The following is a 14,129-nucleotide window of genomic DNA, read 5'->3' as shown; positions in this document are numbered from 1 at the left end:
GACTTAAAGGTAGAATAACGCAACAGCGCCCCCGGCTTTAAAGGTAGAAATGCGCCAATGCTTTCCCGACCTCAATGGGTTAAAAGTTCAGGTGTTGCAAATGATGTTTAGCAACATACTAGTGCAGACCTGCTACAGCACAATACTCCCACAACTAATCATGTAAATCAGCGCTGCACTACACAGAGAATATCTTATAGAATGTGCGAAGTGCACGAGTGAATGAAGACGACGGGCTTCTCCTCTCAGGCACCAAAACAGCCCATCACTCTCTCCGTGTGACCTCTGCAGGGATTATATCACCAATTGTATGCAATGACAGATGCCTGTGGTGCTGGATCCTGCCTCATCAGTTCTGCTCAGCAGCTTCATAAATGTGGCGATGGAATTTCAAAGCTTCTTGGTGATGCATGAGGAGTTGTTATTGAGTATTGATGGTTCACAGGAAAATGATACAGCAGAGTGTCTCTCCATCTCCTCCTGAGCTTACTGCATAGCCTCCCAGGCTTTGGCAGTGCTACGAATTAAAATCTGACGTGATTTGATTAGGCTCCCTGGCTCTTAGGACAGCTTTGTGGTTGTACATCGTAGTGGTTATATTTCTTCATCTGTACATTGTCTTACCTGCTGATGAGAAGGATGGTAAACACGGTCCCTCCAGAGATAGAGTAAGCCATGGCTACTGAAGAAGAGAAGAAGCCTTGTGGAGTTTATCTGCAATTACAGAACACAAAGGATGGTAATTTGAAGGGGTGCATGCGTTAATAAATAAAAAAGATATGGTCTTTATTTCCTCTGAAAACAACAAAATATTTGGATGCATATCGAAAGGGATAACTCAAGATGTGAAGGGGCTTAGAACCTCACTTTTAAATCTTCAAGGGGACAATTGTTTCTCTGTGCCAGTTGGTTGCATTTCGCACTCTCTCACAGGCACTTGTTCAGTCTTTCTAACATTTTTAGAAATAAAACAGTGGCAAGTAACAGCACTGGCTCACCTCAGGGAAATTCGCTCAGCAGCATAATGACTCTCTCGTTAATGACTTCACCCCAACTGCAACTGTAGCTCTTAGCTTGAGAATGAAGGGAAATGTAAGAAAGTGGTTTCATTCTGAGAGAAAGCTTCTGTTTCCTCTATCCGCCCGCACTGATTCTCTGGCTCCTAAGATGAAAGCAGGAGCAGACAGAAAACCCGAAGAGGCCAGAACACCAGAATGACAACCACTGCTATAGATGACAAGCTTGGCGAAGGAGATGCTTAATGTTAAGAACAAAATAAACTTTTGTGCTGTGGTACTATCGGCACACCGATGTAGACTCGGCATACGATAAGATTTATTGGTTGTATCATAACGTAATGCATGAACTTATCACTGACGAGTATGCAACATCCATAATGATTGTGTAACACAATATATGGGGAAATAAAAAAGCCAAAAGGACTACAACAAATGACGGGACATATCCTGACATTCTGCAAGTACAACACAGTGGATTTGAATGTCTCCAAGACTGAGAAGATACTTTAAGAGGATGGAGAGGAGTGCACACCACTCAGAGTCTAAGGAGAGTGGGTAGTAACAGGCAAAAGCTACTTTCAGTACATCTCTTCGAGGACCTATCAAGGCCCACGCACATTCCCACACTAGAGAGGAAGGTTAGTGGCTTGTAGGACCTCAGGTGCCTGAGGAAATTCAACATGTCCGCAGTGCTGCTGAAATCTGCCTACAACATCAGAGTGGGGTCTGTGCTCTCTGGCATCATGACTGTCTGGTATGACATCTACAGCTCTAGGGAAATAAAATCCCTTGAAAGAACACTCCAGTGCTGAATGCATCACCAGGACAATACTACAACGCCACGGGATATTCAAACAAGGCATTCCAGGTTCGGGGTGAAGCAGATCATGAAAGATGAGCGAGGCCTCAGTCACAAGCTAGTCGCCTCTGGCAAGACTTTACTTGCTGGCCTGGACAGAGAGCTTAAGAAGGAACTCCTGAACTGTTTTGCATCTTAGAAGATCAGCAACTTGCTGTTTATTTCTCATTACCGTTAACCCCCAATTAATTTAAAAGTTTTCTTTATTCCATTTATACCATATGCGTATATTTAGTGATATTAAGTTTTACATTGATTTGCAAACAATTAGGCATGTGACAAAGATCCTAAATCTGTTGATAAATCTTTTTAGATCACATCATTGTTCTCACTCACTCGTGATTTTCTCAGTAGCTGTCAGGCTCACGAGCAAAAAAAGTATATAGTCCAAGTTATATATACATATAGTTTAACTCATTTGCTATTCTAAATTTTATTGTGCACATTAGGATTTTGGGATAGCTACAGGGCATCTGACATGTTTCCAGCAGACACTCAGTGTATTTCCATAATCTTCAATTTCATAAAAAAATGGACCAAATGGTCAGCCATTTACTGTGGTCCCACTGCAACAAACAGGGAACCGAATCTACAGCATATTGTAACCATTAAATGTATTCAAAGTTTTTACAAATAACTTAAACAGAGCAGGAATTCAATAGGGAATGCACAAGCAGACAGTATTACCCCTCTCGTCATCCAGTTGTCTGGGGTCCCCTTGGCTAACATCATCTTGAACAGTATGGTCATCTTTACGAGGCACCACATTTACTTGAGCATTTGCAGGTAGCTGCCATTATCAATTACTACTTAAACGTCCCCCTTGGTAAGGTGTTAAAAAATAAACTGAAGTATACCCATTCACCTGGAAGTGATTGAGTCAGTACAGTGCAGCCCTTTGGAGTAACCTGGAGATCTGTTCAGAGGACAATCCACCTATTTAGAACCTCCTTGATTAAGTTTTGCACTGAACACAATAGAAATGTTGATTTATTCTCTTGAGAAGACTGGTTGGAAGCAGGAAAGATAAAAATACTAGAATAGTGGCGTTTACTTGACGCAACGCCGAACCGACTAGTATTTTTTATTATTTTTTTTAAACCAAACCAAGCATTGTCACACATACACATTTTAAACTTAATAACCAACTGCGATTAACAGTGAAGCTAAAAGATGAAAGATTTTGAGAAAATAATGAGTCAGCTGATGCCTGCAGATTAATGATCTAGAGTATGACAATTATTAATTTCATGACAGTCTCAAAAACCTAGGCATTATGTAAGGCAATCATACACGTCATTTTACAATTTTGGAGCCATTATTGGGAAACTGTTGTGGGTTCGAACAAATATGGACCAACATGGCTATTACAGAGACTGTGTTGTATAATTTGCACACAACAAACAACCAAAAAAACATCAGGGTTAAATTGTTTTAAGAACACATTTCAACCCCCCAGAAAGACCCAGATGTTTAAAACTCCATAAACACTTTTGCCAGATTCACAGAAACAACACACTGTACACTCATATGTAGCTACAGATGGATGTAGAAGCTCTGAAAATCGTTTGCATGTAAAAATGCTTCCTAAACTGCAAGTTATTTGACTTGACAATAAAGACAACAGCAAAGAAAATAGCGACCTAAAGTTAGGACATTCAGAATGGAAGACAAGGAAATTCGATTTATTTGTTGGCCTTCGTTCTGAAATCACAAGCAGAGGAACAAAAAACAGTGAATGCGAGAAGTACAGTAACTCCGAAGAGTAATGAAGTGAATTTGCAGGGCTGCTTTGCAACATCAACGGCAGCCTTCCTGACTCAACTGGCTGCAACTTCTGGAACCACAATTAGCAAAAACAACACTAACAGGCTTTAAAGTTACTATAAGTGCATTCTCAATTCTCAGCAGTCATGCTTGTGAAATCGTAGATAATAGAAGAGTGTAACACCCCCCCACCCCTGAAAAAAAGAGAAGAATTATAGATTAGAAACTCAAGCTCTGTGAGAGTGAATGTTATACATAATCCTTGTATTTTCATTTTTACGTCGTGGTTTTGGACTCCATGTACTGTATAAGCTCCTGTAATCCGTGCGTAAGTGTGTGTGTGTCCAGAGTGGTAAACTTTGTGACTTTTGGTAGATTCATACAAATCATGCAAAGCTTCCAATCAGGCTTTTGTCACCTCATTTCACCCTTACAAACCACATACAAACTAAGACAAAAACACTAACCCAGTTACATTACAGTACCTTACAGAAGCCATGCCTTCACACGTATGCAAATCAACCATGACATGGACAATAATCCACCCCGACAAACTCTTGACTTTAGCACCTTTTTCCAACTCTTAACTTTGGCACGTAGAACCAGATGTCAGTTTTTTTCCCCCCTCAAAAGCAGCTGCAATGTGAACATCTAACCAGACAACATGTATCGACTGTTTCTGTAAAACCGTCCTTCCCAGAATGTGTCCACGTGGCAGAGACAACCTATAGGCCTATGTCCGTTTAAAAAATATGCAACCTCTAGTAGTTGTGTGAGGAACTGAACGTTAAGGATGAAAATACTCTTCATGATCGAAGGTCGTGTTGTTAAAAGGGTTTTTGTCAGCCCGAATCATAATTGTTTCATAACCCAACCAAAGTGTAACCCAACCCCACTACATAGCTGTGGTGGCTGCTCCTTTCTTATTAATTAATCACTAATCAATCTGCTGATTGTAAAAATATAATTAAGTTGATTAATGTAGACACTGCAAATAATTAATTGGAACTTGCGTCTTTGGAATAAGGAGTTCAAATGAATTAACAATTTTTTGTTAGACATCTGACAATTGTTGGAAGTGCAAAATAGGCTTTATATTTGCCTTAGCAGAGTGGCCATCCAGATAAAGGAGAACTCTAATGTTAGAAGATGGGTCCTCCAAGTCAAGTTGTAGTTGACGGGTTTGATATTTGATTTTAAGATGTCTTGAAAAGGGCAGCAGCAGCAAATATAAAAAGATTTTTCAGGCAGAACTGAGTCACTTCATCTAATTCTCTGGCATTTTCTCCTTTATTGCTTTTCAAGGTTCCTATCCTATCCTACTGGATGTCAGACCTATGGCATGTGGCCTTCACACTCCTGGTCCATTCCAAAAGTCACCACTTCCCCCAGTTAGTCTTATTTATAGAGAATGCAAAGCTGAGGTCACCCACCGGTTTGTTTAGATGCCATATTGTATTTTTGCGTGCTTTGAATTTGTCTTTGTAGGCTATGTAAGTTTGTATGTAGCCTATATACTACAGACCCTGAATTCTAACTTCAGGGTAGTGCTTCTATGTTCACATTTTAGGATAAGCCCATAAAATCTACATATGAATTTATATAAAAACACATTTCTGAATCTATTTGGAAGTAACATAATTTCCTTACCTAAATTTTTAAGCTAACATACGTAGGCTAAGCTGAAGTTAGTAACTTCAGTAGCATGCTAGCACGCTCTCAACATGCAGCAGCATGTCCAAACATCTTCTTTCTGTTACATAATAACTCATAAACTTTCAACTGTGAAGTTAGTAGCAGTGCCCCTACAGCTGAAAAAACATTTTAATGACTAACTGTGGCCAACAATACACTATACGTCTTTCTTTAGAACATACAGTGGGGTACTACATGTTAGCAGCAAAGCTAGTCTTAGCTCACTGCAAAGGGAGTTAATCTCAGTTCAGTTTCATCGTAATTTCATGCCACATACTATAATAGAAAGTTATATCATACTCTTAAATATAAAATATTAAAACTAAAACTTAATTTTTTTGTCCCTCAAACAAAATAATGGGCTGTGAATGCAGTGTGTTGGTAAGCAGGTAGGTATTTTGGATGCAGTCTTAACATTGCATAACTGGGAAAGCACAGGTGTGTCAAATTACATTGATTAAAGCTGCATGCCATTAGGGTATAACTGTTGTGTATTCTGGCTCACTAGCATCAATAACTGCAACAACATTTTAGCGTATACACCTGTGCCTTTCGGTGACAGTTTAAATCTTTTGGAAAGGACCTTTTCTGTTAAATCTTTGCACAACACACATTAAACATGATTCACAAATGGTACAGATATTGGAAGTTTGCTGATTTTTCTTTTTTTTCATAAATGTCATTTGAGAAATCTGTCAGAATGCATGAATTCCACAGACCCCCAAAACCAATAGGCTACAGACTAATACAAATGCAAATAGTGGGCTCTCTTTCTCTCTAGATTTAAAACATAAATAACCATTGCAATTAGTATAATTTTAAAGCTAGAGAGTAATATGGCACTAAAAAGACATGGAATCGTTGTGCCAGTAAAATCCTACTCTTAGCAATCTTTACTACAGTCCTTAAAATCTTGCAGAACCACCTTACAAATATCTCTGTACCAAGTCTACAGCAGTCTGACTGTTAAATCCTGAACATAGAACACCTCGATATAGCTGTTACTTAACAGGTTATCATCATTTAACCTATTGTAGCCCGATGCAGCATACTGTATAGCTGTATATGCACACGTACAGAGGGTGTGCAAAGTCAAATACAAATAATAGCATGAACAAAATATACACCAAAGTAAAGCTAATAAGACTCATGACATAACTCACTGAATTTTAGCCTTGCTGTTTGGTACTCACTCAGGCTTCAGTCCAGCTCCCTATCTCTTTCGATTTTTGAGATTTCTTCAGAGATTCCTCAAACACAGTGGAGCAAAAATAGCTCTAAAAGAATCACCAATGCGCGATTGATGGAACAAAGTAATGGGGCACATCACTATGTGGTAGAATAGTTTCATGTCTATCATCACTGTCTCTCAGTGACTGTGCCATAGTAGGGTCTTTCAGGCTCTTTCCAGAGTCTAAGCAACATCTCTTGCATAAAAGAGACTCATGAACTCATCTCCTGTGAGACATGCTCTCAGTCGCACTTTCGTTCTGTCTCCATCTTTCAAATACACCAATGTGCATCTGAGAGAATCATTAGGGCCATGCGTACTTAATGTTGGGGCACACTTCTCCTCTACTTCATCTGCAGGTTTACAAGCTTAAAATCATGATCTGACTTCTGACTTCCATTTTCTCATCATACCAGACAGGTCTCAAGTGTCCATCACTCTGCATTATTATCAAGCTGAGCTAACATCCCTACTGAAGACATACTGTAAACCAAAGGGAGGAAATCTGTAGACCTTGCTCCTACAGCGGCAAAGACATTGGTGAAGAGGATGAGATGGAGTGAGATGGGATGGGGACATGATTAAAAATTAAAGTTTGTGCTGAGTGTGAACATGTTGTTATGTGATGCCAAAACAAATAACAAAGGACATTTAAAGTTACATTGTGTAACAATAAGATAATTAGGAACTAAGTAATATATAATTGATTTACTAAATGAGTTATGTATAACATTAGAATGATCCATTTATATCTGGTGCAGTGAGCTCTCAATGTGTGAGAAGAGCCATTTTACTGTGATAAAAGGAAAGTAGAAATATTTGTGCTCAGAAGTTATGTTATGATGAAGAAAAACAATGAGGAATTGTAAAATTGCCACTGATTCCTCCCTGCCTCTTTGGGCTTGGTTTTGTTTTCAGAAATTGCCAACATATATTGGCAAATGTAGTTGCTTATTTTGGCCTGCTCCAAATACTTAGTACGGCTGTCTGAAATAGAATAGATTGCATAGTTTGTCCACCTAAAGCAGGAACTTTCAAAACCCTGCTTCCTGTGTCTGTTTTCTTTGCCCATACAGAGGTGACAATCAGTCAGGGAGTCTAAATAACAATAAGTGTGCACCTGCTTTGTTAACAATCCTGAGGACTTTTAGCTAAAATGTGGGTATAATACAACAAAGAGAGTCATACAATCAAATGACGTGATTTTGCCTCAAGTGGACACATTTTAAAGGTTTTGTGCAGCAGGTCATACTCAGATTTACTAAGTGTGATGTGTGCAAATAATGTACATTTCACTTTTGAGTATCATGGTATTTTCGCACTGTAGTACTCTCACTTTTAAGCACCTAAATGCTTTTTTCACCACTGAGTGCTGCAGGTGTGCTGAAAGAACTAAGAGATATTTCATTCATCATTCAATCAATAATTAATTCCTTATTGCTGTATATATACAGTCTATTGGTCTGTATGTGAACAGCAATTACTTATTTTTGGCTTATCTAAAATATGTGTCTTTGTTACTGTCACAAGATCTATCAACACCAAATTGAGTTCCCAGCATTTATGATAGTTGCTAATTCCAACTTCACCACTAGATGTCAGTAATTGTCACACACGCTGATCCTTTAATTTTAATGAAACATTTACATACATATATATAAATATCTATCTATATATATATATGTAGACATATACATAGAGAGAGAGAGATATTTATGTTTATGTAGATATTCATACAATGGCGTGTTTATTCATGAAATGACACGTACATTTAGTGGAGAGATACACAATCTGATATGAAGCAGGACAAAATGTACCTGACGCATTGGCCTTTTAGTTGTGGCATAAAACAGTGAATGCTGCACAAATTATTTTCATTTTAAGGGTAAAGAAAAAAAACATAAGTATACTTATTCGGTAAGTTAAAAACTACTATAATCATTAATGCATATGTTTGTAGAGACTCCACACTTAAAACTGTACTGAGGACTCTAAGCTGTGTTCTGAGACTTATATAAGCTATCATGTCTGTTCGTTACACTTCCTGCCTTTTTAGAAGTCGCTTTAGATAAGTCGTCCAAGGATGAGTTGCTTCTGAGAATAAGCCAATACTATAGAATCCAGATGCCTTTACATGAGATTTGGTTGCTGTTAAACATACAAGACATGTATAGATTGAAGTAAAGGAAAACTGACAAAAAAACAATCAGTTGTGCTCTTTCACACTTCGCTTTCGCTAAAACATATTGGATGTGATTGCCTGAGAGCTTCTGGTCTCTACAGACAATACCTTAGTCTTTGGGTCTTTGCTGCTATGGCGCACAAGTGCTGCAAATAACCCTGCACAGCCTAAATTGCTGCTCTGAATTCAGTGCCAAAAATAATAATGTACATGCATAGATAGATAGATCAAGTGTTTTTTTTCCCTTTAAATCCTTATCCTGGATTTAGGAGGGAGACGCACAGATTTATAGAGACATGCTTCAAATGAATGAGATGAATCACCACAGGCGCCCTTTCCAGTGACACAGCGAAACGCTCTATTTAACATGCTATGGCACAGAAATGAGTCAGAAAAATATAAAGCAGAAAAAAAGACACAGATTAAGAGCGAAAGACAAAAATCAATATAGAATGAGAAATCAGAAACAGAGACGAGTAACATGTAACAAAGACAATATCCACCACAACATATTTACGACTGCAGTTTTTCCCAATAAAAGATCAAGCACAGGATCAAGCGTTCCATTTCAGAGGAACAGAAAAAAAAGTAAACACTCTCAGCTCTGGAGTTTTGATGATAACAGGGAAGCCTTTCCATTATCTCTACAAAACTCTATTTATGTAGATCTCATTCCTCTCCCTTGCCCTCCCTCCTTTCTTGTAACGACTGAACTGAGCAAGAAGAGCTGAGTCTGAAAGGCAGCTGCCACTTTATATTCAACAATTGAACAAAAAGGGAAGATAAAATCTTCCCCTATTCAAGGGTGCATTACAAACTGTGTTTAATCCAAGGACTACATGCATTGTCACTTTGGTAAATATAGTTAGTTCAATTGGAGGGGGACTTAGAAAAACTCACCATCAGGCTTCACAGAACATTAACATGATTTTAATTACAGCTTTAATCACAGTGGAATCCATGCATTGCTCGGAGCATTTGCCTGTTGCTTTAACAGCTTAGCAGTTTTTATCTGAAGTACAGCTGCGGGGTACACCATTCATTTGAACAAAAAGTCTTATTGATAAGATCTGACTATCTTAAATGTCCAAAGGACACACTGATAAGCTCTGATGTGTGTAGCCTATTTCAGTAACACCCACTTCCTATAAATTCACACCTACGCCACATCCCTTGAGGGTCTCTATCAAATTATATCCTGACCTCAACCATCATCAGTCATCTATAAAATCAACCATGAGTCCAGTCAAAGAAAGCAGCTTTCTTTATGTCTGACGACGGCTGGAAAAAAAATGAGGGAAAACGAAGGTACGCCATGTTCCAAAAGTGCCCCAATGGAAGAAAAACGCACAAACAACAAACAAAACAAATAATAAAGAGGTTTTCCTTTTTAAGCATAAACTTGTTAACCTTCTTACCCTCATTCACATTAAGCGGGAGAGACACACGCACTGTTGCACCAGCTTGCACAGGCATAGAAGCGCCAGAATTTTGGAGGGAGACGCACACGCGCACAGAGAAGCGCGCACACAAAAAAGATTAAACACACTTGGTCAGGTAACACCGATCGAGACCCCCAAAAAAGCTCTCTATACATCAAAGTTTTATTTGTCAACGCGCTGTGGGATGCAGCGAGCCGTCTGGCGGCACGGTCCATTAAAGGATGCTCTGGTGAGTCAAAAGCGCACGAAGAAAAAAGAGGAAAAAAATCAGGTGCCACCAATTTTTTGGTGCAATAAACGCGAAAAGGTGTCCATCATTTCAAGCAAAAATAATTCCTTTAAGGTTGATTAAGTTAAAACGACTTTACCTGCTCCTGCCGATCGCCACGAGCATGTCACACACGTCTGTCAGCGCATCCTGTAATGTCAAGAGTTTTCCCTCAGTTTGGCGTTGCCGTAATGCTGACTTCCATTCAGCTCTATTTTTTTCTTTTCTTTTTAAACAGAGCACCTGCTGAACCGCGCAAACAACTGGTTCTGCTCTTTCAGCGGATTCCCATTAACCAGTATGGGCTGGACACGCCGCTGCGCAATGACGCACGCCATGCAGTCGCAGCTGATTTGGAGTCTCCAAAGCAGCCTGAGACGAATCCCAGAAAACAGGCTGCTGTCGGCTGTTCGATTACAGAAGGAAGAATAAAACATTGTATCATTATATTATACAACTACAGTCTTGTAGATGTGGGTTTTTTTGTCCTCTTTTTATTTGTTCACACGAGTTCTGTGAATATTTGTTCCAAACCTCCCACATCCATTATCATGTTTTAAATCAAAGATGATATTGGAACTCACCCTGTCACACAACACATGCTGAACTCTGTGTTATCAGTCCATTTCTATTTTTGCACTTTGAAGAATTCAAGTGACAATAATCACGTCAGTGCACGTTTAACGCTTCGCAGCAGCACTGCCAGCTATTACTCTTTCAGTTTAGCCTCACACAAAGAAAAATGGGTTGCCCTAAAAATCCAGGAAACGTGGCTCACAGTCAACAAAATGGATGGCTGACCTCGTGCCAATGTGTTTGTCTTGACAGCCTTCCCCACACCACTGTGAGGGGGAACCGTGAAACTTCCATGCATCCAGAACTCCCCAAGGGGGGCGAAGAGCAGTCAGTCAGTCTGGCAGCAGCTGATCTCGGCCACATGTGTGCTATGACTGTTAGAGCTCACTGCATGAATAGGAGAATGCCACGATGGTGGTTGTCCCTTTGTTGGCAAACAACCATTTATCCCAAGCATGCCTGAGCAGGATGCAGACATTTTCTACGTATGTTTACATTAGTTTCCACTTCCAAAAAGACTGCTCCGCTGCTTAACTCTAAACTAACTGTGGTTGGAAAAAGCAAAAAGAGAACCTCACCATACATCATTAAGCTTTAGCAGAATCGAGCATTGTGCTTTGCACAACATGCATTGTACAGCATTTCAAACGGCAAGAATCCAAAACGGGACAATGGGGAAAATGAAAATGTATTCATCGTCAGTGATTTTGAGATTCAGTTAAATTTTTTTTTTTTTTTTTGTGGGTAGAATAAAAAGATGTGAGGTGTTTGTGCTGACATGCTGTGTTTGGTTTTCATGAAACATGCTGCTGTGCATTATGCCCAAAAATCCCCATTTTGCTCTACTCTGGCCAAAGGACATTGTTCCAGAAGTCTGGTGGTTTTTTCAGATGAAACTTTACAAAACAAGATGTGCTGCCATGTTCTTTCTAATGAGGCTTTCTAATGCCAACTATTCCAACAAAAACTGTGTTTCTGTGTTTTTCAAACAGTATTGTCATGAACTTTAATATTTGCCATGCTACTTGAGGGAGCTGGCTCCCCAGGTATTGTGCTCACCCATTCTAGTTAGAAAATAATCCTTAAAAAAATCTTTACCTCAAGCAGCCACTTTTTTTGGGAACAAGGAGCTCTTGGGATATAAGGGAACGTAAAGATCTTTCAATAAGATGGAGCTTTGCTGTTCAAGGCTTTGTTACTCATCAGAAGGATTTTAAGATTCTGTTCTAAATCTTACAGGGATCCAGGGTGGAGAGGCTAACAGGTGAAATGGAAACCCTTTCGGCAGTATCAACCAGTTTATAGAGATAGATTGATCAGGTTTAGTACAAAGGTGTTGATATGAGGTAAAATATTCTTAAAACATACTGTTGGGATGGAGTCCAACAGACATGTTGATGTTTAGAGGCCTGGATTTCTGACATGAACTCAGTTAAATATATGGGAAGGAAACAGTGAAGAGAACAATGCACAATTTTCTAAAGTTTTAAGTTTATTTATGTTAAACACACAGAGGGTATGTCAGAAACAGGATGGTAAAGTTTTTTTTTCTGTTTGACAAGATTTTTATACTGAAAAAAAATTCATGGCATCAGGGAAAACATGCAGTTCTACACCCCAAAGTATTTTAAAGCTATATATTATGATGCCATCTTTCCAGGGAGAATGGCGTTTTTTAATCTTGATGGTAAGAACTGTGGAATTTTCTCAATTTCCGTTTAATGGTATGCAAGTGTGTGTTATACCAAACACAATATCTACTACGAGTCAGTAGTCTCATCAATAGTGAAGTAACAAGATCAAGAGCTGAACGTAGAAGGGCTGCAGCAGTTTTAGATAATCCAATTGGGTGGTAGCGTATTTTAAAGAACTGCCCCTGGAGTATTGATATATGGGGATTCAAGAAATGGTAGTCATAGTAACTCTGTTTTAAAGAACCAGGTGGACCCGAGAGCAGACACTGAGGCAAGAGGAAAAGCTTAAATTAAATTTATTGCCGACCGAGGTAAATATGCGTTCACAGGGACTCATTGACAGAGTAGTGGGGACAGAGTTTCAGGCAGGCACCACACCTGTGAAACAGGCAAGCTTTAACAGTAAGTAAAATGCCGGATTTGAGCATAGAAATGTGCAAGCAACCCACTGAGAGATGGCCTAATTTGAGTGTTTACCACTTGTGCAAACAATGATCAGGCAGGGAACAGCATAAAGCCCAGTGAGTATATACAGCCTGCTGATGAGGAGGTGTGGGGAGTTGGAGACTGGAGGAAAGACGTTCCACTGACTGCACCCAGGGAAACAGACAGAAAAAAGCCACAATTTCCTTTAATCTGGTCACATCACTGTCAGACTATGGGAGAAGATTTTCTATTGCTTCTATTGCTTGTCCCTCAATAACTCTTCCCAGACTGATGGGCAACTGCTTCACACACGTGAATGTTTCCAGATCATCAAACTGCCAACACTTTACAGTTAATGATGATGCATTTGATGAGCAGAACATGGCTGCTACCTCCCCCCTGTTTTCCCATGGAAGCAATTAGAATGTACTTCATTTTTTTTACACACAGCTTCTGCATTTTGGACCTGGAGTTTTTGTTAAATATTGTATAACATGGTGTAATGCACTAAGTTGTTGTTCATCTGAAGTTGTCTTTCGATTCTGAGTATTAGTACATTCAGAAAAGGGCAGGAGTAGAGCTGATATTTTCTGCCACAAGTGTAAGAACAGGATTGTTGTAATACTGAAGAATATTACGACACAAACAATGTGCAGATTTTGAAAGCAAGCCGTTCATTAATCTCACTTACAAGTCAACAAATGCAGGTTTTTTTTCACCCTGTGTTGACATTATTACCACCTGCATTATAGTTGCTTGTCTAAACTTATTCCGAATGCTTTTAAAGTTTCAAACGCGGCTCTCCTTCTGCAGCATGTGTAGAGCAGGGAACAGGGGAAAACTTGAAGGCCATCCTTTCCCTCCAACGACAGGCCCATTTGTGATAAATCTCCCTCTCATAGCTCTTCCTGTCACATTTGAATCCGTCCGGGATCTTCCACCTGAGCCCTCGTTCATCGGATGCTGCTGC

At 39.4% G+C, this 14,129-nt stretch overlaps 1 protein-coding gene across 1 annotated transcript in view; it reads right to left on the bottom strand.

Annotated features, from left to right (window-relative positions):
- Nucleotides 1-10,784, bottom strand: part of LOC142389659 (gamma-aminobutyric acid receptor subunit pi) — a 62,767-nt gene extending 51,983 nt beyond the window's left edge. The window contains exons 1-2 of the mRNA XM_075474660.1: nt 10,564-10,784; nt 625-714 (exon numbers count right to left, since the gene is read on the bottom strand). Of these exons, the coding sequence (XP_075330775.1) occupies nt 625-677 (53 nt within the window). The 5' untranslated portion in view covers nt 678-714; nt 10,564-10,784. The remainder of the gene's footprint in view (nt 1-624; nt 715-10,563) is intronic.
- Between the last annotated feature and the right edge of the window lie 3,345 nt (nt 10,785-14,129).

Source organism: Odontesthes bonariensis, chromosome 2, assembly GCF_027942865.1.
Source record: "Odontesthes bonariensis isolate fOdoBon6 chromosome 2, fOdoBon6.hap1, whole genome shotgun sequence".
NCBI lineage: Eukaryota > Metazoa > Chordata > Actinopteri > Atheriniformes > Atherinopsidae > Odontesthes > Odontesthes bonariensis.
The sequence above is the reverse complement of the archived record's forward strand: the minus strand, read 5'-3'. Positions and strand labels throughout refer to the sequence as shown.